General features: G+C 38.2%; 1 protein-coding gene across 10 annotated transcripts in view; it reads left to right on the forward strand.

Annotated features, from left to right (window-relative positions):
- The first annotated feature begins 10,322 nt into the window (after window positions 1–10,322).
- Window positions 10,323–27,305, forward strand: part of obsl1b (obscurin like cytoskeletal adaptor 1b) — a 40,132-nt gene continuing 23,149 nt past the window's right edge. For 2 of the 10 annotated variants that reach the window (XM_026912540.3, XM_026912541.3), the window contains exons 1-19: window positions 10,326–10,670; window positions 13,878–14,965; window positions 15,575–15,844; window positions 15,943–16,203; window positions 17,461–17,766; window positions 17,955–18,221; window positions 18,314–18,589; window positions 18,791–19,066; window positions 19,295–19,570; window positions 19,762–20,037; window positions 20,337–20,612; window positions 20,818–21,102; window positions 21,201–21,275; window positions 21,921–23,036; window positions 23,556–23,828; window positions 23,998–24,282; window positions 24,581–24,862; window positions 25,812–26,087; window positions 26,470–26,745. In XM_026912540.3, the coding sequence (XP_026768341.3) occupies window positions 13,951–14,965; window positions 15,575–15,844; window positions 15,943–16,203; window positions 17,461–17,766; window positions 17,955–18,221; window positions 18,314–18,589; window positions 18,791–19,066; window positions 19,295–19,570; window positions 19,762–20,037; window positions 20,337–20,612; window positions 20,818–21,102; window positions 21,201–21,275; window positions 21,921–23,036; window positions 23,556–23,828; window positions 23,998–24,282; window positions 24,581–24,862; window positions 25,812–26,087; window positions 26,470–26,745 (6,367 nt within the window). In that variant the 5' untranslated portion in view covers window positions 10,326–10,670; window positions 13,878–13,950. Of the gene's footprint in view, window positions 10,671–13,877; window positions 14,966–15,574; window positions 15,845–15,942; window positions 16,204–17,460; window positions 17,767–17,954; window positions 18,222–18,313; window positions 18,590–18,790; window positions 19,067–19,294; window positions 19,571–19,761; window positions 20,038–20,336; window positions 20,613–20,817; window positions 21,103–21,200; window positions 21,276–21,920; window positions 23,037–23,555; window positions 23,829–23,997; window positions 24,283–24,580; window positions 24,863–25,811; window positions 26,088–26,469; window positions 26,746–27,305 lie in introns of all 10 variants that reach the window. The other 8 variants (XM_053234463.1, XM_053234462.1, XM_026912543.3 and 5 more) reach the window with 8 other exon arrangements.

Consider the following 27,305-nt stretch of genomic DNA (forward strand, 5'->3'; position numbering starts at 1 on the left):
CACAGAATCAGTTACATTCATAAATATTGTTATGTTTGTACCTCATATTTTCCATCCAGAGGTAGATAAACACCAAAACCTGTCAACATTGTACAATATCCTGCCTCAAATTTTTCTAGCTCATAAAAGCCTGTGGAAAATCTAGCCACTGAATTAGTGCAAAGGCCTTCAATACACCTGACACAAAAAATGAAATCATACAAAGTCTACTTATAGACAGGGATTATTCTGTCTTTCGATAATGACAGTTTAACCCTGGGAAACTCATGGCTGTCCCTGTGACTGTTTGGAAACAAAAAAAAAATTCATTTTCATTTTCCTTTACACTTTATTCTTTGAACCCCACTGAATTTTGTTCTATCACATTCATGAATATCTCATTTTTCATGCAGACAAGCTTACAAGAGCAAGGACTGTTGATCTACCATGCTGGTGGCTTAGGTGGAGTTCATTTTGTCTAAAGATTAGTGCAGTAAGAAAGCCCTCAAATCACTTTATGATGTCACCCAGGCTGTGGCTCTCACAGGAATGATGTCTATAAAAATGGGGTTTGACCTCTGAGGAATGCAAACTATAGATAAGATCCAAGTAAGTGTGAGCCTTGGTCACCTTTTTAAAATACTTACCTTTAGGCAAATGTTTTCTCACAAATAGTACACAAGTAATACTTCTGGAGCTTACTCCTGATGGAGTGGTGCCTATTGTGCTCAAGTTCCTATAAAATATATCAAGTATTCCTTGAATCAAAGGAAGTGAAAACACTTTCTCACACTCCTAGCATACAAAATATATGAGTTAGCCATTGCCCAATCATAGTTTGAGTACAGTTTTTTTATATATGTATACACACACATTCATTCAGTAAATTAATTTGCAGGTGTAGTCAGAGAAAAAAATAGACTCTTGAATTTTAGCTAACCATATTAACACAATCTGCTGCCACCATCAAGTGTGCAATGTGTTGCAGCTATCCTACATTCTAACAGAGAAGCCACAGGCCAATTAACGTCTTTCCATGGGCCACATTTGGCCCTGGAGCTGCACTTTGGGCACACCTGATGTAAAGGGGTACAGTGGCTTGCTGCCATTTTTCATTTTTTTACTTGCTCACTCTGAGTGCACTTTGTGACACTGCAGTTGTTTCAGTTCACTCCAAGCACCTACGATTGTAAAACAGTCTGTAAATACAGAACCATCTGAGATTATTACAAAGCTCAGGTGTTATTCCTGGAACCTTAGCATTAAAAATGCAAGCAGTATCCTCTGGCTGCTGTTGGAACACGTCGGCATCCCAAGCCAGGCCCACTCTGAGTACATTCTTTGTCCAAGCAGGGGGTATATTTAGGAGGGAGTAAGAGGTTACAGCTGGGTTTTGCCAAATACATATTGTTATTGTGAGCTGATTATGGATATTAAAACATTCTGTTAGGCAAACAAAGTACATGAGCTTACATCTGCTGTCAGAATTGCTCTTCTGACATAGGTGTCCTGGAGGTATGATTACATAACATAACATATTGGCAGAGAGCAGAGCAACTTATTAAAGTCAGCAAGCAATCTATTAGAAAGTCAAGAAGTGCCCATTAGCAATAACCTGACTTATTATACTTACTGGTAAAATGAATTCATTCATCTTCAGTAACTGCTTTGGATGCGGAGCCTATCCTGGGAACCATGGGTGTTAGGTGGGGACACACCCTGAGTGGAACACCAGTCCATCACAGGGCACATACATTCAGACACTCATTCACACTTAGGGCAATTTAGAGTAGCTAAGCTTGGAGGAAACCGAAGAACCCAGAGGAAACCTATGTGTACACAGGGAGAATGTACACAGAAACTCCACACAGACCAGTGACCCTAGCTCAGGTTACAGGTCTCAAATTAAGCGTTCAGGTGACAAGAGTCTACATTAAAAAAGATACTTTTGAATACAAGTGCATTCAGAATGCAGATGCATGTGTGTCACTGCATGATTCACTATAATTTGTGGAACATGTATTATTTATTTAACAGATACAAATTAATAAAGGTAGACCAAGGAAAACTACATAAAGCAATCAATTTATCTTAATCATTTGAGCAAATCCATCTTCTACAAGGCTCTTAAAAAGATTAATTAGAGAACTCAAAGTTGACTCGAAGTTAATGGACACAGGGTAAATGTTTTGAAAGGTTTGAAATACCTGAAGTTTACACTGTCAACACTGAGGTCTTGGCTTAGAACAGGTGCATGTCCAGTCTGTGTGCTTGCTTAGACATTTCAGAGTTAATTAATAATACTTAATAAATCCTTCTTAACCTCCTTTTGTGTTTTTGACCTCTTTCATGTGGTCATTCCTTTGGTACACTTCTGGCAATCACGTTACCTCACCTAACACATGGAGGTTGAGTCAGGCCTGACCTTCAGACCACAATACCTCAACTAAAAGTTTATTTTAGGGTGCAAAAGTGGTCATGATTATGACTCTCTGAGGAGTATCAGGGGAAAAAAAACCCACAATCATCAGATCAGGTTTCCAGGGAAATTATTTAGATACCAAGGCTCAGCTTTAGGGGACGTAAAGTCTGAAACCATAAATTCTAATTAATAATGACCTATGCCCTGTTGCTTCACATTCTAACACCAAACTGACATTTTTTTCTGACTTCAGCAACCCCATCAATACACAAACGCAAGTACATACATGTACACACACATTGGATAATCAGCCCCCACTGAACTGAATCACATGTTACCTGTGTAAAACACTAATCTATACAGGGCAGTAGTACTCTACTGTGCACCAGTAATCAATATTTCTAGTTGCATCACATATTTAATGTCTGGTTTTAAACAATCAATAGTCTTTCTTGTTAGATACGCTTTCTTGCCATGTTGGTTTCAAATATGTTACTTTGATTAAATAATTAATACAAATTGATATATGTTTTTAAAATGTTACAGGTTTTTAATTGGCAAAAGCAAGACTTCACACAGTTCAAATATTTTAACAAGTTTAGCTCATTTAATATTAGTTGGGCAGTAATAAATGAGTTGTGTCCCAATATTAGAACAAGTGGTTATGCTCCAGACATCATAGTGAGTGTTTTCCAGTTCAGCTATGTGTCTTGGTCTGGATAACATTTTGCTTTTATCAACATTCATCAAGTCATGGTTATGTAATATGTTATATTCAGCACCAAAGGGCCAACCTAAATACTAACACTAACCAAACTGCTCCCCGGGCGCCGCAGCAAAAAAGGCTGCCCACTGCTCCGGGTGTGTGTTCACGGTGTGTGTGTGTTCACTACTGTGTGTGTGCACTTGGATGGGTTAAATGCAGAGTATGGGTCACCATACTTGGCCACAAGTCACTTCACTTAACACAATCCCAACACAGGTATATATATTTTTTATTGTTATTTCACCACAACTGCAGAATGACAGAAATCCAAATCTGACTGGATAAGAATTCTATGAGAAAATGTATTTGCACAGTGTATTCATATGAAAAGTGCCATTTATGGACCAAAACAAAATCCCTGAAATATTTTCTGTGTAGCTCACAGATTCACCACCATGAAGGGGGAAAAAAATGTAACATATTTGAACAGCTAAGCTGGATGTATCTGACATTTAATAAATGCATTTCTTTAAAGAAGCTTAGCAGTTTGTTTAATTCTGACAGATCATGGTGGTATAAAATCTACATTTCTTCAGCAAAAACATTTAAATGCTGATTTAGTAGCTCATGAATGGTCTTTATTTTATAAACATCCTATTTTACACACATGCTGAAAACAGTCAGTGTCATTACTGTGTTTTACATGGCATTCAAAAGGACTGGTTTAGCTGTACAGTCACAAAGCCTGAATGAACCAAATCTGTCCAAAGACTAAACTTCTTGTGAACGTCAGTAAGTATATGTACAACTATGACAGAACTTCCAGTTATACATAATTTATGAATTAGATTTAATATGCCACATCAGCTATATCACTAACAATCGTGCATGATCATTCAACAATCATTCAGACACGAAAAGGAAAAAGGCTGTAGGTGTAGAATGTGGTAAAGACTCAAGAACAGCAGGATTTCTGTTCCTTTAGTGTCCTGTATCCGGCAATGTTAATCGTGACCATGCATGTAAGAAGGCTTGTATCTGAACAGAACATCAGGCCTCATAACTGGGGAGGAGTCACATAAATCTGTAAACTGTTTCATTGTTTTCACTTCATAAATAAGTCCAGATTCTCAGACAGCTTGACAGCTTAGACATTCAGGCAATTTCTATGTGGCATCTAGCAGGACACAAGCAACAGACTAAGTCATACACAAACAGCCTAAGATGTATTTATGTCAGCTTACATATGCCAGTTACAGTAGGTTGGCTTCTTGTGTGGCTTTGTGTAGTTTGTAAAGGGTTTTTTTTTACAATTGCCACCAACAGAAGTCTATAAAGCTTCACTGGTCAAATAATTGGCCTGCTTTGGATGTTTGCTGAGGACAAGCCACGACAAAACTGAGCCAGAACTTAAGAGCTCCATTAACTTGACCAACCAACTTGCTTTTACGAAAACTCAAGAGGCATCTATGCTCAAACATTAAAACTAAATGATTAAGTATCGTAAACAGACAAGCCAATGCCCACCAGTGAGCATCATTAAAACACATCAAAACTGAGACATTATTGCCCTATATAATTTTCTTCTACTAAGGCAAAGGGGCAACATGAAAAGATAGCACAGCAAAGTTTGGCATTTAAACTAATAGGAAGAGGTGCACTTAAGATATGTTTTTCAACAGGGACTTTCCCAAAAGGAACAAGCCTTATAAACCCGTGTTTCTGAGCATTTTCTGCATGGTCAACATCCAGGTGCACAACAGTCTACCTTTCCTGTTCCTACACACAGAGCTTCTTGCTCATTGCTTCTCATCTTGTGCCACCTAAAAGCCACACCATTTTGCCAAATCTCAGGAAGTTTGAAAGACAAGATCTTGGTAGAGGAGGACTAGTGGTTGGAATATATTTCCTATCCTTAGACACAGCCAAAGTGTACCAAAAAGTAAAGTAATACTCTTTGAGCAAGCTGAAGCTAATACCATTCTTGACTTCCAAAGAAAAGCCAATGTTACAGGTAAAGCTCAAATTATTGCAGAGAAAAACAAGAGATATGTAAAATATTACATAGGATGTAGATAAAAAGACATAATATTAGAATGAAATTTTTTTTTAAAAGTGCAAGAAGTATCGACAAACTCTATTACCACCCTGTGGTCACCAAGAGAACTGCTGTGAACGTGAACCTGCCAATCCCACACACCACGTATTTTCATGTGGGCCTCACCCATCTAAGCCAAAGGTGCCTGTGTCTGTAGATGTGTCTTTCTAAAGATCAAACATCACGATAAGACAGGTTTTCAAAATTTTTGCAGCCAAAAAAAATTCCACATAAGCCTGCAGCAGATTAATTTTTATGAACTATTATGTGTACAATAATATTCTGGCAATTAATTAGAACCATACAGCTTTTTATGGAATTTCCAACAGAACAGCTTCAAGCTTCCCAGATTTTATCCCTAATTTTTTTTTGTTTTGGCTAATTCCCCCCTACCAGTTAGGTCTACCCTATCATACGGCAGCTACAAACCCAGGTGGATTAAGCAATCACGTGCTTCCTCCAAGTCACGTGAAGCTAGCCAACTGTATCTTTTTGAACGTGCTACGGAACAGAGTAACACTCTCAGAGGAAAGCGCTATCCACCCACTTTCACATGTATGAGCTGACAGATGCCCATTATTGGCTAGTGTCACTGTGATTGATAGGGGAGAGAGTATGCCACCCTTACCTCCCAGAGGGCATGGGATATTTTGCTCTTTTGGACTCACTGCCTCAGATGGACGTGGCATCGTCGGGATTCCACTTGCAACCTCCAGACGACAGGACCAACACTTTTCTGTTGCCCCACATAAGAACTCATGAATAAGACTTTATATGTGAATGTATGACTCCTTCGTTCCTTCAGCTTCAGCAACCACTTTATCCTGGTCAGATGGATCAGCAGCCTAACCTAGGAACACTGGGCATGAGGCAGGGACACACCCTGAATGGAACGATTTCTTGTAGTGTTGCTTGATTTACAGAGGTGATGATATTAGCTGACAGCCCGCTGCCGCAGTAGATCAGTAAATGCGAATAGACTTGCCCTGTTGCTTACACTTGGCTCCATGTTGAATCATGTGTAGAGTCAGAGGTGAAAAATAAACAAATGTTCAAAATATATGGCTTTGCATCTATGGAAACTGGGTGTTATGCCAAGTTCTTGTCAGATGAATGGAGTTTATTCTGTCCATCAAGGTGAAAGACTCGTCATCAGATGTACTTTCTCCAGGGCCTAACATGGATGGATTCATTTGTTTCTTTAGCTTTCACAAGCTCAAAAAACAAAACAAAAAACAAAACAAACAAACAAAAAAAAACTAAAAACAAAAGATGAAACAAATAAAAAGGAAAACCCTAAGCAAAATAACCAGTCCAATAAAATAAATCAGAGCATCTCAAGTAATGGTTTGCAGGATGATGTCTCATTATATCTACTTCCGTTTGTTCCTCACAGAAACCCCTTAAACGTTCTATAAAGCAGTGGTTTACCCCATAAACGTTTAACCCCTTAAACATTCTATAAAGCAGTGGTTACACTGGTAACACCAGTGTTTATGGCCCCCGAGACAGTCCGCACTTCATCAATCCCAACTCACTCCCTGAGGACTGGTCTGAGAGCCACTGCTATAAAGAACCATACAAATAGCTTTTCCACATCAGATATGATTTCAAAAAATAACCTCTAAGTACCTTTAGGAAACTAAGAACATTTAATACCTACATTTCTCTCCCTTTCAACTAGAATTTTCTGCCTTTTTAAAATTGTTTGCTTTTGTTTATCACTGTCCTCTACTTTTTTATATTGTCTTGCATTGTATCATATCTCCTCAAGATCACCTGAAAATGTGGTGAATTTATCTTTCATGCCCCTTCATGTTTCTTGAGGTATAGCAGTAAAATATGTATCACTTTAGGCAACTGCCTGTGTGTTATCTCTTGAGAAATTACCTAATTTTAGTCACTGAAACTGCCCTGAGCCCATCCCGTTTACCAGGTAATGTATTAATTCAATTCAATTCAATTCAGTTTTATTTGTATAGCACTTTTAACAATGGACATTGTCACAAAGCAGCTTTACAGAAATCTGGATATAAAATTATAATTTTTTAAATTTATTCCTAATGAGCAAGCCACAGGCAACAGTGGCAAGAAAAACTACCTGAGATGACAAGAGGAAGAAACCTTGAGAGAAGCCAGACTCAAGAGGGAACCCATCCTCTTCTGGGTGACACTGGATAGTGTGAGTATAGATAAGGTCTCTTTTTAACTGTATACTATAGTGTCACAATGTGCTAATTGTATTAACAGAAACTTGAGTAGCATTAGAGTTTAAACTTTAAGTCTATCATATCAAAATGAAGTTATCAACTGTTCAGTAATGGAGACTTGAATGTAAACTGTTCTTATGGATATTAATCACTAATCTCAAAATCTCAATTCATGTCCCATAAATATTACAGTGGGTACACTGAAATAATGTTTTGTTTAAACAGAGTAATAGTCTACAGCTGATCTATAATAAAACTGACAAATATATGTGGTTGTTATGGAAATATATTTGTATTAAAGTTACATTAAATTAAATTAAATTAAAAGGTAATTAAGAACATTTATTTCATCCAAAAGCATGTACACAGTGCAGATCTCAACAACATGCTAGTTGCAATTGCAAGTAATAATTCTTTGTTATGTTGTTACTGCTTTCAGTAAATAAGTATAAACTTCTCTATTAGTAAGAAATAATGCCCTCTTGTAATATACACTATCCTTCTGTACATTTGTTGTCTTTGACTAAGTTTTTATATTGAATGGAATTAGCTTTGTTTTTTTAACCCTTAATGAATGGTAGAAAAGGAGTTGGCTGGTGCCTCAGGGCCTGGGGTACTGGTATCCCATTCAGGTTTATTGCCGCCTAGTGTCCAGTGTTCTCAGGTTAGGCTCCAGATTCACTGCAAACCTGATGAAGATAAAGCAGCTGCTGAAATTGAATGAATGATTTAATTGGTTAATGGTGGCCTCTTTATTTTTCTGCAAAGAGTCCAGGCTGTGGAGCATTGTGAAATGGCATTCACTCAGCGATCATCCTCCACTGCTGACTGCTATTCCCTGGTGGGAAGCTTGAGGGCAAACCACTTGATAAAATATGTTAAGTAGAGATGTTCTGCGTATTTTAACTTCTCGACCATCTGTAGCTCCACATCTCCATCTCTCTATGGATATAAAATAGTCAGTCAGCTTTATTCGAGGCACAGGAGGAAAGGCTACTGCTGCTACTATTGGCAGTATATATTGGCTGTTTGCTGTAAACAAATGGCCTGAAGGACAGTCAGAATGGGTGGCAGCAGGAATGCAGCCAAGCCTGGATATTTGGGACATGCCCAGGCTGGTCAGACAGAGGGCTGCATGTACAGCCTACAGTGACAACTTTCTCATCTTACAGTAGCCTTTATTACTCACTAAAGGGCCATAACGGCAAAACGCATTTATATGTGGTAATATGTATATGTGGACTTTTAAAAAATAAAATTGAAATTAAATATGCAATGTCATGCCTATTTTTATGTTGTAATGCATGGCCCAACTACGAAAGAGACATTGGGATTGGCACCATAGAGAAGAATAAATAAAACTGAAATAGAAATAAATAAAACACTGTAATACTACAACCTTTAAAGATAAGTTTTGTAAGTTTTTTTCTGCCAGCAGAGGGAGGGAGAGAGTTATCATGGAGAGAATGCCAGAATTCTAGTGCATTTACAATCAACACACAAAACTACTTGCCTTAACTACAAAACACTCCAGTACAATATAGATCTATGCGTATTAACAGTACTCAGGATAACATTTTTTTTTTCCATGCTCAAATTCTTGCCATGTGTAAGGAAACAAACTCAAATTAAAGCTTTTCATTTGTCTCGTAACGTGTTAACGTGTTGCAGCTTCTACATTTTACAGCATGAGTAAATTGATGCCCTACGCTTGACTTTTTGTTCCTTAGACCAAGAAAATTTATAAGGGAAATTCCGTGATGCTCAAGTAACATTTATAATAAAATTTAGAGGCTTGTGTGAGAAAATGAGTGTCTGTTGCCTTTTGCAATTATAATCACGCTGCTTACATGATCATAGAGCACATTTATGGAAACTTTCATGACCATGCCAAACAGTTGTATTCCTAGAGAGCTAAAAGTATCACAAAGTCGATATGAAGGGTGTGGGCATGGCATTGCCAAATGAAACATCTGACACTTAATGTATGCTGTGTAACATGGTGGTGTTATTGTCCAGATAGCCTTGTGCTTTGGAGAATAAAAAGCAACTGAAAAGATTAAGAGACTTTGGAGATAAGGGGAGGTTAAGAAATCAGCAGAATCTATGTAATTTATTAGTTTTCTTCTTTAATTACATAAATGAAGAATGATAAACTTAACAGACTTATGATGCTAACAGAGGCTCACTGTTGATAATTTAGTGTGCTTCTTGTGTGTGCTCCCATCTTGTAAAAGAAAGAAAGACATGATGCACTTGCTAATGTCTTCTTTGGCAGCTGGGGGAATGTTGAAATTTCAAAAAAATAAAAATAAAAAATGGGACTGCTAATCCCGGTAAGTTTGTACAAAGCGACTAGTGCAAACTGTGGTTTTGCCAGGACTAAAGTTTTAGAGCTCAGGGTGAGATCGGGTTACTTCCAATGGCTGAAATCAGAGGAGGGAGTGTTAGACAGAGATGTAAGCCTCTAAACAGCTGAGGTTTAATGCCTGATGCTCTCAGTCTCTCATATTCATAGGCCACATGGCACGTGCATGGAGGTCCCCAACAAATTTGACCATTTTAACATTTTAGTTTGGGCATTTTAAAAGGAACATGGTGCAACAGAATCAGTAGCTTTAATCATATCCAACAAAGGCACTACTGTATGCACGAATGTTAATCATCTCCAATAATGTAAAAATGGCCAATTGAAAGTAATCAAGAGGCCTTCAGGGTGCTGTCCTTCTCCTTAGGTTTTATTGCAAGGTCTCAAGTAAGCTAAGAAATCTGCTTCGGACAAGCCATCTAATCTATATTTAGCCACCACAAGCAAGTGAATGGAGGGCCTAACTTATCTTCACTGCTGTCATCAGGGCTGCCAGTATTTTTAGGGGACAGCAGCAGCTGCAAAAGCATTTAACGGTCTTCCATGAACAATGACACTTGGGGTGTCTCAGAGCTGAACAACACAGAGGTTGTGGGACTTCTGTAAAGTACGCAAAGCGGCTGTTCAACATTGTTGAGGAAACCTGTTTTAATACATGTAAAGGGTAGGCAAAAGCCTTGCAAAATGGACAGGTGACAACTACAAGCAACTGTTGTCAGATAGCTCTGAATCGGCTTTTTATCGAAGCGTGAAAGGATTTACCGAAAAAAACAGGAAAATACAGCAGGAAGTGAGCATCCAGGAGAGCTGGCCTGCAATTTTACTGGAACAATCAGAGGCTTGATTCACAATGTAATTCTACAGTCAACCCTGAGGACTGAGGAGAGGTAGGTTATGAAAGGCTTGTGAAGTAAAGCTTCACACAGGTCAGAGATCAGACTAATTAAATCAGAAACACAAACAAGGGGTTAATCCCTATCGTTAACCTCTTGTTTGTATGTTTGAAAGTATTATGTGACTGATGATTGATGTCTGATGATTTAACTGATATTTTTTTAATTCATTTTTTTAAGTATTAATTTTGGGGATAACTGGATATGATCATAATAATTACATAGCCATGTTAAGTTTGCTAATTGCACACCAGACTGATTTACTTCTGACCACATTGTGTAAACATAACAATAGCAAGTGAATTCCTAATGGCACAAGATAGCAACATTTTAACAAACTGGCAAGATTCATGAGCAGGGGTCTCATAGGTAGAAGGTTTAAAAGGATTTTTTTTTTTATGCAAAATATGTGCTACAGCTATTAATGGCCAATAATCTGATTACTAAGTTCTTTTTTTTTTTAAATCTTATATAAGTACCAGTCTTGGAGCATGGTAAAACTTGAGAATCACAAATAAAAATTTGACGATGAGATTGGTTTCGAACTAGAACTAGAAAAATAGTTTAGAACTAGACTGCTTAACTTGCATTAGAAACTCAGGAGCTTGGAGGATATTTTAGAGCAAATACATCATTAGGACAGTGTGTGCATGAGTTTGTTTTTCTTCCTTTTTTAAACAAATGACAAATGGAACTAATTTTGACAATGACATTTAGGGGCCGAATTCTTCAATCAGTCTGCCAAGAGGGGTGTGATGAAGGCAGAGCATATTTTGACTTCAGCGCTCTCTCAGGCTGTGTACTGCATCTGTGTGCTCTGTGTGAGACCTGTGTTTGTATGTGCACGCTTGTGTATAGGGTGTTCTTTGTGATACCTGACACATGCCCTCTTGCAGGTCTTTATTTAGGGCTGACTATATAAAGCACTTTCCCATTGAATTACAGCACCATCTGTGCTAGCTATGTGTGGTGAGCACTGTTCACCTCCAGACTGTTGGCTTTGGCTTCTCTCTCTCTCTCTCTCTCTCCCTCACACACACACACACACACACACACACACACAGGGCAAATGTGTTAGAAAGTTCTGGGAGTAAATACCATGGTGAAATGCAATCCTGTTCCTCCGTCATTAAATGCCACTAGTAGGCATACCACCACTCACTCACGTTGGGGGGAAAAAAACGAATAGGTTTGGCAACTTTAAAGTTATTTTCATGCTCTATATTTTGATATAGTCATGCAATGATAAATAATACTGGGACGCATTACATGAAATAATCAAACAAAGAGAAAACATCTTAAACTGAAAACATCAAAACATTAACTGCTTCCTTGAACAACCATCAAGCTAATTATTAAATATTTGATGACTAAGGTTTTGGACATTGCTTCAACTCTACATCAGTCTCATAATTTATTGAGAATGTCTCCTGAGGCTTGGTTAGTCAGCACTGTGCTGTGGATTTGAGAGGTAATTATAATAATTATAATAATTATATCAGTGATTAATGCTTGCTGCTTTAGAAAATGCTCTAAACTGGGCTAAATGTCTAAGCCATTTTATCCATGAATAAAGTCTTTGGTACAATATATTTTATTAAAATTTTATTAAAAATACACTTACTGTCCACTTTATTAGGAACACCTGCACATTCATGCAATTATCCAGCTAATCATGTGGCAGCAGCGAAATGCATGAATAAAATCATGCATTTACAAGTCAAAAGCTTCAGTTAATGTTCACATAAAACATCAAGAGGAAAATGTGATCTTTGTGACTTTGACTGTGGCATGATCGCTGGTGCCAGGCAGGCTGAGCAGACAGTGAGCACAGGCTCACTGAATAGCTGGAAGACTGGAAAAACCTCACCTGGTCTTTTTCCAATCTTCAACTGTCTAGTGTCAGTGAGCCTTTGCCCAGTGTATTCTCAGATTCCTGTTCTTGGCAGACAGGATTGGAAGCCAATGTGCTGTTGTAGCCGATCCGCCTCAAGGTTCGCTGTGTTGTGCGTTCTGAGATGCTTTTCTGCTCATCATGATTGTAAAGAGTGACTGAGTTACTGTAGCCTTCCTGTCAGCTCTAACCAGTCTGGCCATTCTCCTATGACATCTCTCAAGGAGTTTCTGCCCACAGAACTGCTACTGTTTTTTGTTGTTATTGTTTTTTTGTACTATTCTGGGTAATCTCCAGAGACTTTACAATCATGTCAGTGTCAAACCTCATTCTGAAGTTTGATGTGAATGTTAAGTGAAGTTTATACATTGTGTTGCTTCCACATGATTGGCTGATTAGACAACTGCATGAATATGCAGGTGTACAGGTGTCTAATATTCCCAAAACGAAAGGCCCTCTAATTCAATGTTTCTCAACCAGGGGTCTGTGGACCCCTTGCCGTGTGTGGCATAATTACAGGGGGACCGTGGGATTGTTTTTAAAAAAAAATATTTAAAATATAAGTATATATATATATATATATATATATATATAAAATATAAGTAGTATTTTTGTTAAATATTTAAAAAATATACTTTAAATACATGTTACAGGTTCATTATATTTCAGAAAATCTGCAGGGTTTTATAAATTAACCTATATGCTTAGTAATGCGCATTCACAGCCCTTTCACTAACGTAGCTTAACTTGCTCATTTTGGAGTGCCCTCAATCTATGTTCACCATGTCATTATTAGCATAAGGTCTGCATTGTGTCCAACACTGATGGGTTAAATAAACAAATTATAATTCAGAATGATAATTAAATCAAGTGTAATGTTAGCAATAAATTGTATGAACATTTACTGTTCACCCCAGGCTGCAAAAACCTCAAATGTGTAATGTCAAATGGTAATGTCAATGAACAAAAATGTGACTGCTAATGTGAATAGCAGGCAGTACATCAAATCTAATATTGAACTGAAAATGTATTAAATTTGACATTTGTTGGTTTATGAAAACATGTGGTGTAGACTACTTATATATTATTATACATTATAATTATATATTAATATATACATATTATGTGTGTGTGTGTGTGTGTGTGTGTGTGTTTGTTGGGGTGTTGGTCATGAGGATCAGTCAGAATATACTAGGGGTCCATAGATGAAAAAAGGTTGAGAACCACTGCTCTAGTTGGCTCATGAATCTTGAATGAATGAATGAATGAATGAATAAATATAACAGATTTCCAATGTTTTGATTCAGATACCTAGCTGCTATAGATACTCTGGTGAAAGAGAGACTCACAGGCTGAGGTGAGGCTGGCAAGGGAAGAGAAATGGATGTGTTCGGTGGAGCACCCCGGTTCCTGGCCTACCCTCGTCCTGTGGTGGTGCAGAGTGGCACTGATGCTGTCCTTAAATGCCAGATCAGTGGGGATCCAAGACCAGCAGTCATATGGGAGAGAAACAATGAAAAAATCCATCCCGGTGGCAGATATCGCTTGTTTGAGGATGGAAATATCTACAATCTCATCATCACTGTTGTGACAGCAGAAGACAGTGGCCAGTACATATGCAAAGCTAAAAACTGCATAGGGGAGACATATGCTGCAGCAACATTAAAAGTAGAAGGCGAAGCTCAAGAGATGGAGCTGAGAGAAGAGAACAAGCCCCGCTTTCTAATCAAACCCCTGTCTACGCGAGTGGGCCGAGGAGATGATGCAGTCTTCTCCTGTAAGCTATGGGGAAAACCTAGGCCAGAGGTGGTGTGGGAAAAGGATGGCAAGAAGCTAAATGAGATCTTCGAGAGTACACATTTCAGTGTCGGGTACCAGGACGGAGGATGGTTTCAGCTAAAGATTTTCAAAACCCGGGCACCTGATGGTGGAGTGTACACATGCAAAGCCAGGAATGAGTTTGGTGAAAGTCTGGCTGGAGCTGTGCTGCTGGTGGATGCTGGCCCTGGACATGAAGATGAGGGAAACCGCAATGGTTATACTAATGGCCACTGGAAGGCACATCAGGGAAAGCAGAGAAGCAGTAGGCATGTTGTAACAAGGCTAAAAGAAGACCCCGTGCTGACTTCAGCCAAAGTAAAAATGTTTGCTGTGACAGAAGGAAAACATGCAAAATTCCGTTGCTATGTGACAGGAAAACCCAAACCAGAAATCATATGGAGAAAAGATGGAAGAATAATTTTGTCTGGAAGGCGGTATCTTCTATATGAAGACAGAGAGGGATACTTCACACTTAAAGTACTGTACTGCAAACAGCAGGATAACGGAGTATATGTTTGTGCTGCATCCAACACCGCAGGACAAACACTAAGTGCAGTACATCTTTTTGTTAAAGGTATGTGTATATTGAATATATTGTATATATAGTTAGCCGTGATCACTAGTTTTAAGCATCAATAACTTAATTCCATAATCTACACAGTCTTAATTTTGTTTAACCACCTGGGATGCACAATGGGATGTTAACAGCCATGACCAGGCCATATTAAGATAAATTAGATACCATCTAAGAGTATAAAAGCATTAATTATTGGAAATAAATGGTGGTACAGTATTTAGATAATCTGATATGTACCACCATATACTAGTGAAGGAGATAGGATTAGTGTGACTACACAGTCAGCAAAATACATAGTGGCTGCTATATGTGGTTTAGATTCTTTCATTTACAACTGTCTAATGGTGTCTGAAGGTATCAGTTACAGTTTATTTCCTATCTAATCCAACTGTGTGGTAATGGTCTTTCCTTAGCACAGTTAAATGCTGCTGCTTGTCTCTTCATAGACTTACCATGCTGCATTTTACTCAAAAAGTGTTCATTTAATTACAGTCAGTTAAAAAATATATGGATGGATAGATAGATAGATAGATAGATAGATAGATAGATACACACATAAAGAGTAAAGGCTTTTCTTATCTATTCTTCTATTCTTGACAACATCAGAACCACCTGTAAGATTCAAGCAACCACTCAATGACCTTGAAGTCTGGGAGCGGGACCTGGCCATCCTTGAGTGTGAAGTACCGGAGGACTCTGTGCCCATCACATGGTATTTAGAAGACAGGAGGCTACAGCCAGGGGCCAAATATGGGATGGAAGAGTGGGGAACAAAGCGCCGACTCACAATCCGTGACATGGGAGTTGATGATGATGGGATCTACCTCTGTGAAATGCCAGATGGAGGAAGAAGCATAGCTGAGGTAACTGTGAAAGGTAAATATCCTATTTTTAGAACTATTTTTAAAGCTGTGCTTCAATACAACCCAAGTCATCTTTAAAAATTGATTTACACTTTCACACCCTCTTCACAGGTACAATCGTAAGAAAGCTGCCCAGAAAAGTAGATGTTCTGGAAGGGGAAAATGCTGCTTTCTGTGTGGAAGTAGAAGAGGAGGAAATGGACATTCACTGGTACAAAGATGGGACAGAGCTGAGGGAGACACATCAGACCATCATCAAATCATTTGGCAGAACTCACATCTTGGTCTTTGTTAATACTACACCTCAAGATTCTGGCATGGTCATTTTCTACGTTGGTAGATCAAAGACATCATCTCAGCTAAGGGTGAAAGGTTAGGAATTATTCATATTTAACCAGTCCAGTTATAAGCTGGATTAAGTTTTTGTGCACTTTGTCCACATTACTCAGATATGCAACATTATATTTCTTCCAAAATCAAGGAATAACAATATCCTACACAAACATGCATAAAAGCCTTAGGGGTGTAACGATACACATAATTCAAATTTGATATGATACTGTGGTGCCTCAATACGATACATTTTTGATACAGCAAAAATAAGCATTGCCTGAATATGTGCCTTAGGTTTCCATTTTCAGTTGATTAAAACATTCAGCACTATAAAAGTATGATAACTGAAACTTGATAATGACAGTGTTTTTGTGATTAATTAATTAAGAGACTCTTAGCTGCATATAATGAAACAAAAGCAAGAATATGGCTAAGCTTTCAATGAAGTGACTCAAGGGGGCATGTCTGAATCACAGCATCCAAGTCACTTAGCCCTAGGCAGCCCTTGATGTGTTTTTGAATCCTGTGTTCTCCACTATCGAATAAGAACTTTAAGAACAATCGCCACAGTGATTTCTATAACCCTGACTGGATCAGCGAGGAAGGGCTGCCAGAATGCATCAGAGAGTTTGTGTGTTGCTTCGTGTTTTTGTTGTGTTCAAGACGGTCACAAAAGGGTGATGTTGCCACAGATGCATGGATGTGTCTGTGGTATTAGTGTTGATGCATTTTATACATATTTACTAGATTCGGCACACTGTAATATTTTGGTTCACAACTCACTTGTCATCAGCGTTGTAACTTATCAGGTAGCTGAAGTGCTCCCTTACACCAAACCTTAAAGATCTGATGTACAACTTAGCCATTGCTTTTTCCGCAAGCTATTTTTTCTCTGCAAGCAGTGCTTCTAGCCAAACCAGGAAAAAGACCTACTGCTCTTTGTGGTCCCATTATCTGGCGACTGATCCACTATAATTCTATTACAGAATAATCTAACTTATAATTGCAGTTAACAGCAGCACCTGTAGCAGCACACTAATTTGACAAAAGCATTTGTTGGGAAGTTGACATTTTGTGATCATGCCACACTTATTGTCACTGGGTCACTGAGCATCCTATACAAGTGCAAAATATTGTTATGGAGATTACATAGTTGTACAATCAGTTTAATATCTGTCATCAAGTGTGCGTTAAATAGCCAAATTGACTAATTACAAAGGTTGTCTGGATTCTTTTGGACATATAGTGCAATGATTTAAATTATTTTACTTTTGTATGTTATTCATTCTTTCTCAGCGGTTAGGCAATGTCCACCTAGCTGCCCTGTTGGGGTTCAGATAAACACAGAGCGTGCAAATGCAGCGCTCCTCTCCTGGGTTCCCGCACAGGACTGTCGGAAGAATCCACCCTCAGGCTACATCCTAGAGAGACAAGAAATAGGTTCTCAGGAGTGGCTCCAGTGCCTAACCACTGACTCAGCGACCTCAGTGGAAATTCTTGGTGACAGTGTTCCATGTGAGGCTGACTACAGATTCCGCATCTGTAGTATCAACAAGTATGGAAGAAGTGGATATGTGGAGTTCCCTCGAGCAGTTCATCTGGGTAACATTATGTTAAAACAATTATAGCATAAATTGTCAGCATATTGTCATATTGTCTCAACTGCCGACTAGAAGTTTTCTGTTAATCAGATTTTCATTTCACTAATAGAGCATCTTTGGTTTTTCAGTCTGTCCAACCCACATATATGTTACAACAAAACAGTGAAAACTGATTTTTGACTTTTACAGTTCCAGTAGCAAAAATACAAGCACCTCTACAAGATGCACTGGTGCCTGAAGGCCAGGATGCCTATTTTTCCATTGAGCTGTCTGCCTCAGTCATAGGCACTTGGTTTTGGAACGGCAACCAAGTTCAAGAAGATGAACGTTTTCTCATTAGACGGTCTCGAACACACCAATCACTTCGAATTCGAGGGGTACGAGACACTGACAACGGAGCTGAAATCACCTTCATTGCCTATGGAATTCGTGATTCAGCAGCTCTATATATACAAGGTGAGCACCTGCACATGTCTTGGGGCTAACACTGGGGCTCCATTATAGATTATTTTCCTTTCAATTCCTTTCATATTCCTTTCAATATGCAGCTCCACTAGTTAAATTTACTCCACTATCTGAGATGGACCGAAATAAGTTTGTGGAAGTAGGCAATCCAATAGTCCTCTACTGTGAGCTGTCAGACCCTGAAGCACCAGTCCGCTGGTACAAGAATGGAGTTGAACTGCACTCGGTTGAAGGTCTTCACATTCAATCAGAAGGAACAATGAGGAGAATTGTCATCCAGTCAGCTGAGTTCTGCCATTCAGGGGTTTACAGCTGTGATGCCATTGATGATGTCATCAGGTTTAATGTGGAAGTTGAAGGTAAGTTGAAAATCACTTTCATTTAGATCATCATCAAAATTAGTAATTCAGTTTTCACCATCATTTGTTGAGCTGTCTGAGTTTCAAGTGTTTGGATTAATTGCACAAACTGACAACATATAAAGCACAACAAAAGCAATCACTGAAACATCCTTACAGCTGTGTTGAAATTATAAATAACACTGATCAAAACACTCATAGCCCCACCTGTGAGGTTCATAGCACTTCCAGACCTGGACAGAAATAAGTCCATTGAAGCTGGATGTCCAATTGTACTGCAATGTGAGCTCTCAGATCCAAGTGCCCAGGTCTTCTGGTACAAAGATGAAGCAAAACTCCTCCCACAGACCGGACTAGACTTCCAGTCTAATGGAACTAAGAGGGCACTGGTAGTCGAAAAGGCTGACTTTTTCCATTCTGGGGTGTACAGCTGCAAGACAAAAGGTGCTGCTGTCCAGTTTAATGTGGAAATCAAAGGTGATTACTTTGCTTTATATAAATTGCACAATGTTTGGTTAAGCCACTAACATGGACAGCCTTACATCCTGCCTTAGTGTCAAACTTCGCAGTAAAACAGTTTGCTAAACAAACAGTTTGCTAAAATTGTTCAAATGAAAATTCAAATTCAAAATTGTTCTAACATTAAATACTAGTGGTGTGAATTCCTCAAAAGTAAGGATTAAAAAGACTTTAAAATATCTATAGCTCCACCAGTGAGATTCTCAGCTGGTCCGGAAACTGAGAGGAGAAAGTGCATTGAAGCAGGCTCCACCATTGTTCTGCAGTGCGAGATATCAGACTCCTCTGGGCAGGTCCGCTGGTTTAAGGATGGGAAGCAAATTCTTACACAATCCTGTGTAGACTTCCAATCAGAAGGCTGCATAAGGAGATTAATTATTGAATCAGCAGCCCTGTCTCACTCTGGTGTGTACAGGTGCACAACAAAAGATGACATTATTGAGTTTCAAGTCGAGATCAAAGGTGAATCTTGCAGTTTCTTCTCTGTTGCTCTTCAGTGATATGCTATAAAACCCTAAGATATTTACAGTACCTTTGAAGAGATTAATTTTTCAGTCCTCACATTTTTAAATGTTGTCTGTGTTACAGTTTTTGTTGTTTGTTTTAATGTTGATGTAAATCTTGATTATTCTATCATGAATCACCATCTGCAGCTGTGCCAGTGCGATTCTCAACTGTTCCGGAAGTTGAGAAGAGTAAATGCATTGAAGCTGGCAGCTGTTTTGAACTCCGCTGTGAGGTATCAGATCCTACAGCAGATGTTCACTGGTATAAAGATGAAACAGAGATTCTCACGGACACTGGCTGGGACATACAGGCAGAAGGCACACTGAGGATGCTGGTAGTCCAGTCAGCAGAACCCAGCCACTCTGGATTATACAGCTGCAACATGCCTGATGACTCCGTACAGTTCACTGTGGATATCAAAGGTGATTTGTGGCTTTCTGAGAAGCATGTACATCCAGTAACCCAAAGCTGCATTTATTTGAAACTAGAAGCAAACTAATGGAAAACAAATGTCTGTGCCTCATAGCACTGCTTTTATGGACATGCCTCTTACCTATGCATCATGTCTTGTGGGCAACTGTTTGATACTACTGTTACATGTGTTGCATTCTATATTTAACTTGCTTTTTGGCAGAAGGTCTGAGAGATCACAGGTTAGTCAGTCTGGGAAATTCTTTCTCTAAGTTTTGAGGTATTAATGTCATGTATATTCCACAATAAGCTCCACCGGTGAAGTTCTCGGCCTTCCCAGGGGTTGTGAAGAACCAGCTGTTTGAAGCAGACTACCCCACTGAGCCACACTGTGAGATCTCAGACCCACCGGCCAAGGTGTGTTGGTACGAAGATGGAGTAGAGCTCCTCTCAAAAAGTCAACCTCATATCAAAATGGAGGATACCAGGAGAAAGCTTGCTGTAAAGGCAGCGCAGCCCTCTGAGTCTGGATGGCACGACTCTCTGAGAAAGGATGATGTCATCCAGTTTAATGTACAAGATGAAGGTGATTTTTTGAATATTTGCCTCTAACTGACATAATGCTTTAGCGTGGCGTCTAACAACTTGTTTAGGTTTTTAGTTGTCTTTATGTATATTTTCACAATAAAACTTGTGCATATCATTGACTTTCAATAGCCGTTAAACATTTAAGTTTAATTAATAGTCACCAAAAATGCATAAAGTATTCCTTTATTAATGATCATCTTTAGCTCCACCTTTGAAACGGCTGGATGTCCCTGATGTTGAGAAGAGCAAATGTACTGGAGAAAGCATCTCTACTGCACAACAATGTAAACTTCTGGATTCCACTGAATATAATTACCAACTAAAAGATGAGGGAGAAATACTATCTCAAGACGGAATTGAACCTGAGCCTCAAATTAAGTGGGAGATGCCTATAAGAACTTTAAGCAATGAATCATCTGAGACACCAGACAATGAAACAAACAGACCTAGGACACCAGATGATCACCCCCCGTTTAATGCGGATAAAGGTGGTTTACCACTATTATTTGTACCCCATTCTTAACTAGGAGCATTGACCTAATTGAAGCTAGAAAGCTTATTGTTTTCTTTGTGGCTTTCCTAACAGCCGAGCAGTCTCACTCTGAAGTGTACAAGGGTGAGACCTATGATGACACTGTCCAGTGCACTGTGGATATGAAAGGTGATACAACTGCTACTCCACCCTAAGCACACTTAACCCAGTGCATCTGCGCCACTAACAATGGTGGTGTGTAACCTTTCTAAGGCTGTGCCTAAAGATGCTGAATTCATGCACCTTGGTTACCCATTCTTGAAAGCGCTTCCCAAACTAATCCCTGCTATTATATCTTAATCCAACATCCAGTTGGTCTGCAAGCCTTTCTTCCCAGCTAACCATCATGTAAAATGTTTAGATTTCATTCTTAATTGCAGTACATCAACATCACAGAAAACGTTCCATTTGCTTCAGTCATCTTCCTTAATGCTAATCAGAACAAGCATAATGTCTTGAAATGTCTATATAATGTCTACATGAAACATTGAATAGATGGTTTAAATGTGAATGAGCGAATGAATGAAATGCTGAAAGAAGCAGAACAAATAACTAACTTTATAGCATTAGCAAGCATAATCTTTTGTACTTGTTGCCTTGATTTGTGTGACTTGTATCTAGACCACTCTGTCATATGGTCGTCTCTCTTATTTTTCTCTTCTATGTTATAAATCTTGAAAGTAACAATCATTGACAGCAACTATTTAATCAGCTTCTAATTAAGAAAGTGGAAACCCACTGAAACTTTTCTTTGTGCACATCATACAACTATAGCTGAATCCTTCCCTGAAATCGCAAAGACCAACATCATTAAGGAAAGCTTGGGTGTCACAGATGGTTCTGAATTTGCAGAGAGCAAGATCATTAAGGAAAGCCTGGGTTTCCTCCAGGGAACAGCAATTCCTGAGTTGGCCAAGAATGAGGTCATTAAGGAAAGCTTAAGCTTTACAGACATTCCCAAGCTCACAAAGAGTAAGATCCTTAAGGAAAGCTTGAGCTTCACTGCAGTTCCTGATTTGGCTGAGACTGAGAGCACTAAAGAAAGCTTAAGCTTCACAGAACTTCTTGAATTTTCAAAGAGCAAGAACCTTAAGGAAAGCTTGAGCTTCACAGCAGTTTCTGGTTTTTCCAAGACGGAGAACACTAAAGAAAGCTTAAGCCTTACAGATGGTTCTAATGTCTCAAAAAGCAAGAACCTTAAGGAAAGTTTGAGCTTCATAGCAGATCCTGATTCAGCCAAGACGGAGAACACTAAAGAAAGCTTAAGCTTCACAGATGGTTCTAATGTCTCAAAAAGCAAGGACCTTAAGGAAAGTTTGAGCTTCATAGCAGATCCTGATTCAGCGAAGACCGAGAACATTAAAGAAAGCTTAAGCTTCACTGACGGTTCTAATGTCTCAAAAAGCAAGGGCCTTAAGGAATGCTTGAGCTTCATAGCAGATCCTGATTCGGCCAAGACCGAGAACACTAAAGAAAGCTTAAGCTTCACAGATGGTTCTGATTTTGCAAAAAGAGAGATCATTAAGGACAGCTTGAGCTTGACAACATTTTCTATGTTGGACAACACTGAGATCAGTAAGGAAAGCTTAAGCTTCACAAACTGTCCTGAGTTTACAAAGAGCAACATCATTCAGGAAAGCTCGAGCTTTACAGCTGTTCCTGAGTTGTTAATGAAGGAGAACATTGAGGAAAGCAGTCTAAAACCAGTTCAGCATACAAAATCAGACTCCACTGCCCCATTCCGCATCTACAAGGATGAAGAACTACTCCAACCACAATGTGTTAAACAGGAAACAGCTTGCAGCTTTCAAGAAGACGACAGAAGTTACTTCCAAGTACAAGAAATGTGCACGGATGACGATGTTTTAGCATTTAAGGTGGATCGTGAAGGTGATTTAAATAGTTAGCTCCATCATTCAGCAAGTAATGATGAGAGCAAAGTACATCCCATTGCCAACATTTTAAACATAATTTAATGCCATTTTTTTCATTCTGACTCATTAACCTAAACAACTTAAAAGTTGGTAAATAAATAAATAAGTAAATAATTTGCATGGCTTGACAACATAACTCTATAGGAGATCAGGTTTTCACTAGCTTAATTGAATAACTTGACCTAAAACACCTAAACAAATTAATCCATTAAGAAATTACATTCACATCTAACAAAAACCATCTGTCCAAGAAAAAGGCCCATGACCATAAACAATGACCAATGCTAAGGTATTTGAAAGATATGCCTTTAATTTTTTGTATTAAATATTCTGAAAGACAGTAAATATCTAATTTAAATTAACAATCAGCTTTGAGGTAGCTTACAATTTCAGTCTCAAATGTCAGCCATAGTCATTATTTTATTTTCCTTAGTAGTAATACAAATCTCTCTATATATAACTTGACACACTCTAGTTACAAAGATGAATATCTCAGCACCTCAAGGCATGTCGGATGAGAAGGCCTTTGAAGAAGGCTGTCTCACAGACCTGGGTGAGATCTCTGAAAAGAAGGCCCAAATCTTTGGGCATGGAGACGTTTCAATAGTCCAGCAACAACATGGGGAAAACATGATGTCTAATCTGACCTCAAAGGAACAGTTTGCACAGTTATCCAAGATACCACACAAAGAGGTGCTGACAACTGAGACAAAGAATCAATCTGTGATGTATCAAGACCAAGTAAAAGGTGACTCAAGGCTATGTGTCTAGTATACTACTAATTAGCATAAAAGCAACTAACACTGTATTGTTCAGAGATTCTTTAATTAAGAAAGGCCAAATTATTCAACATAGCTATGCTATCATTGAATGTATAACTTATTTTAATACATGACTTTATCTCTCCAAAACTGAAGCACCTTCACCTAAACCAGTAAAATTTGCACCACTCCCTGAGACTGGCAGGACTAAGACCATTGAAAGTGGTATGCCTCTAGTACTCCAGTGTGAAATATCAGAACCAGATGCCCCAGTTTGTTGGTTCAAGGATGGAATACAACTCCAAACGAAAAATGGATTAGTGATCCAGTCAGAGGACCGCATACGAAGGCTGGTTGTTCCGACTGCAGAGCTCTGTCACACAGGGGTGTACAACTGTGAGGCAATGGATGATGTCATAAAATTTAAGGTGTATGTCAAAGGTGATTTAAAACCTAGTTTAATCCATGTTGAACGCACTAAAAACATAGTTTAATTCAATCAACATCCAATCTTTTTTTCATTACAAATTTATATTAAACAGAATAGATTTATAAATTAAATAGTCATAATACTATTTAGAAAAACATTTAATTCACCATCACTATAGTGTAATTGTATGGCTTTTTGCAACTCTTTAAATATACAAATGCTTTGGTTTCTTAGTGACATTCCTGCACTTAAAACATACCTACAAACGAAAGCTGCTTTAATTAAAACATGCTAAATTAAACTCTTTAGCTGCACAGCTGAAAGGTTCAACGCTCACTGAGACTGAGAAGAATGAAATGAAATCTGATGAAGCAGACAATGCAAGTGCTCCACAAAAAGAGCCTCTAGATTCTACAGCTCAGGTCTGCTGGTACAGACAAGAGCAGCAACAACAAATTCAAGAGTGTCTCACTGTAACACAATCAGAAGAGATCAGATCAGAAGAGATCAAATCAGCTGAGCTGTCTGACTCTGGTGTATACAGTTACAAAATAAAGGATACCAACATGCTGAGTACTGTGGATCCACCAGGTGATTCTTCAGTCATCTTTGACATCTCAACCCATCTGATTACAATACTAACCCCTTCAGTCATGCAATGGTCACTAATAGTCATTGAGCTGACCACTTCATTTGAATAGATCTAAGGTTAAATCTGAGAATATTTATTTATTTATTTATTTACATCTGAACCATTTATGTTACTTCAATGTGTTTTACTGCATGTGTTCAGAAACTAAACTTGCAGCAACAGAAAGAAAATGGATTAAGTGTGAGGTAAATGTTTGACTGCAAACATATAGTCCGGTGATATTAAAAATAGACGTAATAAAATTGACAACTCATTTCAGTAAGTAGAACACATTTTACATGCTACTACACAATATGAAGGGTTTACCACTATGTCAAGCAGAAACCTTTTAACTTTGCACAGACCTAAACTCTTAAGTAAGTTATAAGGCTTTTAATTTGCAGGACCAACTAAGGAGATATTAAAGATTCCAGTAATATGCATGATAATTAAATGCATATTTAATTTAAATTATAATTTAAACATACCGCTTACCCAATATGCAAGTAGTACTATCCTTAAGAACTTTTTCATTAGTTTTTTTTTAACTTTGTATTCTGTTGCCTTTTTGTCATAATTGTTGAATGTCTTTAGATTTTAATAAGCTTTCATCATTTACTCTTGCGCTACTAATGTTATATTTCATCCACACTATCATCTGATTGTCTGTTTTCTTTCTTTCTTTATTTATTCATAGATTTTCTCTTAGTTTATTGATTGTTGCCTGTATGTTCTTATTGGCATTTAATGCACCATAATCTTTCTTATATGAAATAACCAAGTTAAATCAATGATTTGGTGCAACTCTTGATAATCTCTCTAGTGAAACAATACATTTAATTAACACATACGTTCTATATGGACACGACTAACAATTACAAATGTATCTCTCTACAATGATGCCCACAGCACCAACAGTGATGTTCTCCACTGTCACTGAAGCTCAGAGGAATAAATCTGCTGTAGTTGGAGAGCCGTTTGAATTGGAATGTGAGGTCTCAGATGCTGCTGCTTATGTATGCTGGTACAAAGATGGAAATGAGCTGTCATCAGAAGCTGGAGTTTTGGTTACATCTGAAGGTACAATAAGAAAACTCTCTGTACAGTCAGCTGAATTATGTCACAGTGGAACATACAACTGCAAGACAGATGCTGATGCAGTCACATTCAACGTGGATATCAAAGGTGATTTGCGGATTCCTTGATTCTAAAAACTACAATAGTTTCAAAAACATTTTTTTAATCAATGTAGTGACACTATATAAATGGAAACCACTAATGCTTACATTTGAAACAGGCAATCTCGCACAGTTACAAAGTCATAATTACTCAGTTATTCATATCATTTCATCTAAACATTAGGAAGTTGAGGTTAGGATCAGTGCTACAGTTAGAGTTTTTTTTTTTTAAGTAACTTGAATCTTATTTGTAAAAATTAAATCACAATCACTAATTCATATAGATTTTACCTGACATTGAAATGGTTATAAAACAAAACATCATCTAGATTTTTTCCTTGTCTATTAAGTCAACATTATTTCTCTTTATGCTACTGACAACTATGTAGCTTCATCTACGAGGTTTAAACCACTTGCAGAGATGGAGAGGAACAGGTCCATTGAATTAGACTCACCAACTGTTCCAAAATATGAGATTTCAGACTCCGAAAGCCAGGTTTGCTGGTATAATGATGGCACAGAACTCCTCTCAGACAGTGGACTTAATACCCAAAGAGATGGAAATGTGAGGAAATTAACTGTTCAATCAACTGAGCTTTCTGACACTGGACATTTCATCTGTGGCAGTCCTGATGATGCTGTGTCATTCAAGATGGCCAGTCAAGGTGATTTTCGAGCAACCTTAAAAATTCAAACGAATTAACTGTATATTTATTATATATAAAATCTAGTCTCCAATTAGCAATTATATTCCCTAATAAAGTTTACCTGCCCTCCTACCAGACCCGGTGTCAAGGGAGGTGGTGATGGTTGGGACAGGGAGACCTCCCTCATCCTGAAGACAATTGCTTAAAACATAAATAAAACCTGTTGGCAATAAATTAATCCAATCAAATCTGAACAGAGGTTTGAGATAAATATGGCTGTAATCTTTCCATTTCAAGACAGTCTATTAAATCATCACTCGGTCCTGTAGAGGAGCTAGACAGTAGTACTGAATTAAAGAGTTACACAGGAAAAAAAAACTATCAGTGTAGATTTTTACAAATGACATGACGTGGCACAAGCTTAAGTTTGTAAGGCTATAATATTCGTAATTTCTGGCATGCAATACTTGGCTTGCCAAAGATTATCCTATCTTTGATATCCAAAAGTCCTGCTGACAACTTTAACTTGACGCCGGGCCTGTCTCTAACATTCTACTGTAGCCTTTTAAACTTACCCT

Source organism: Pangasianodon hypophthalmus, chromosome 5 (assembly GCF_027358585.1).
Source record: "Pangasianodon hypophthalmus isolate fPanHyp1 chromosome 5, fPanHyp1.pri, whole genome shotgun sequence".
Classification (NCBI taxonomy): domain Eukaryota; kingdom Metazoa; phylum Chordata; class Actinopteri; order Siluriformes; family Pangasiidae; genus Pangasianodon; species Pangasianodon hypophthalmus.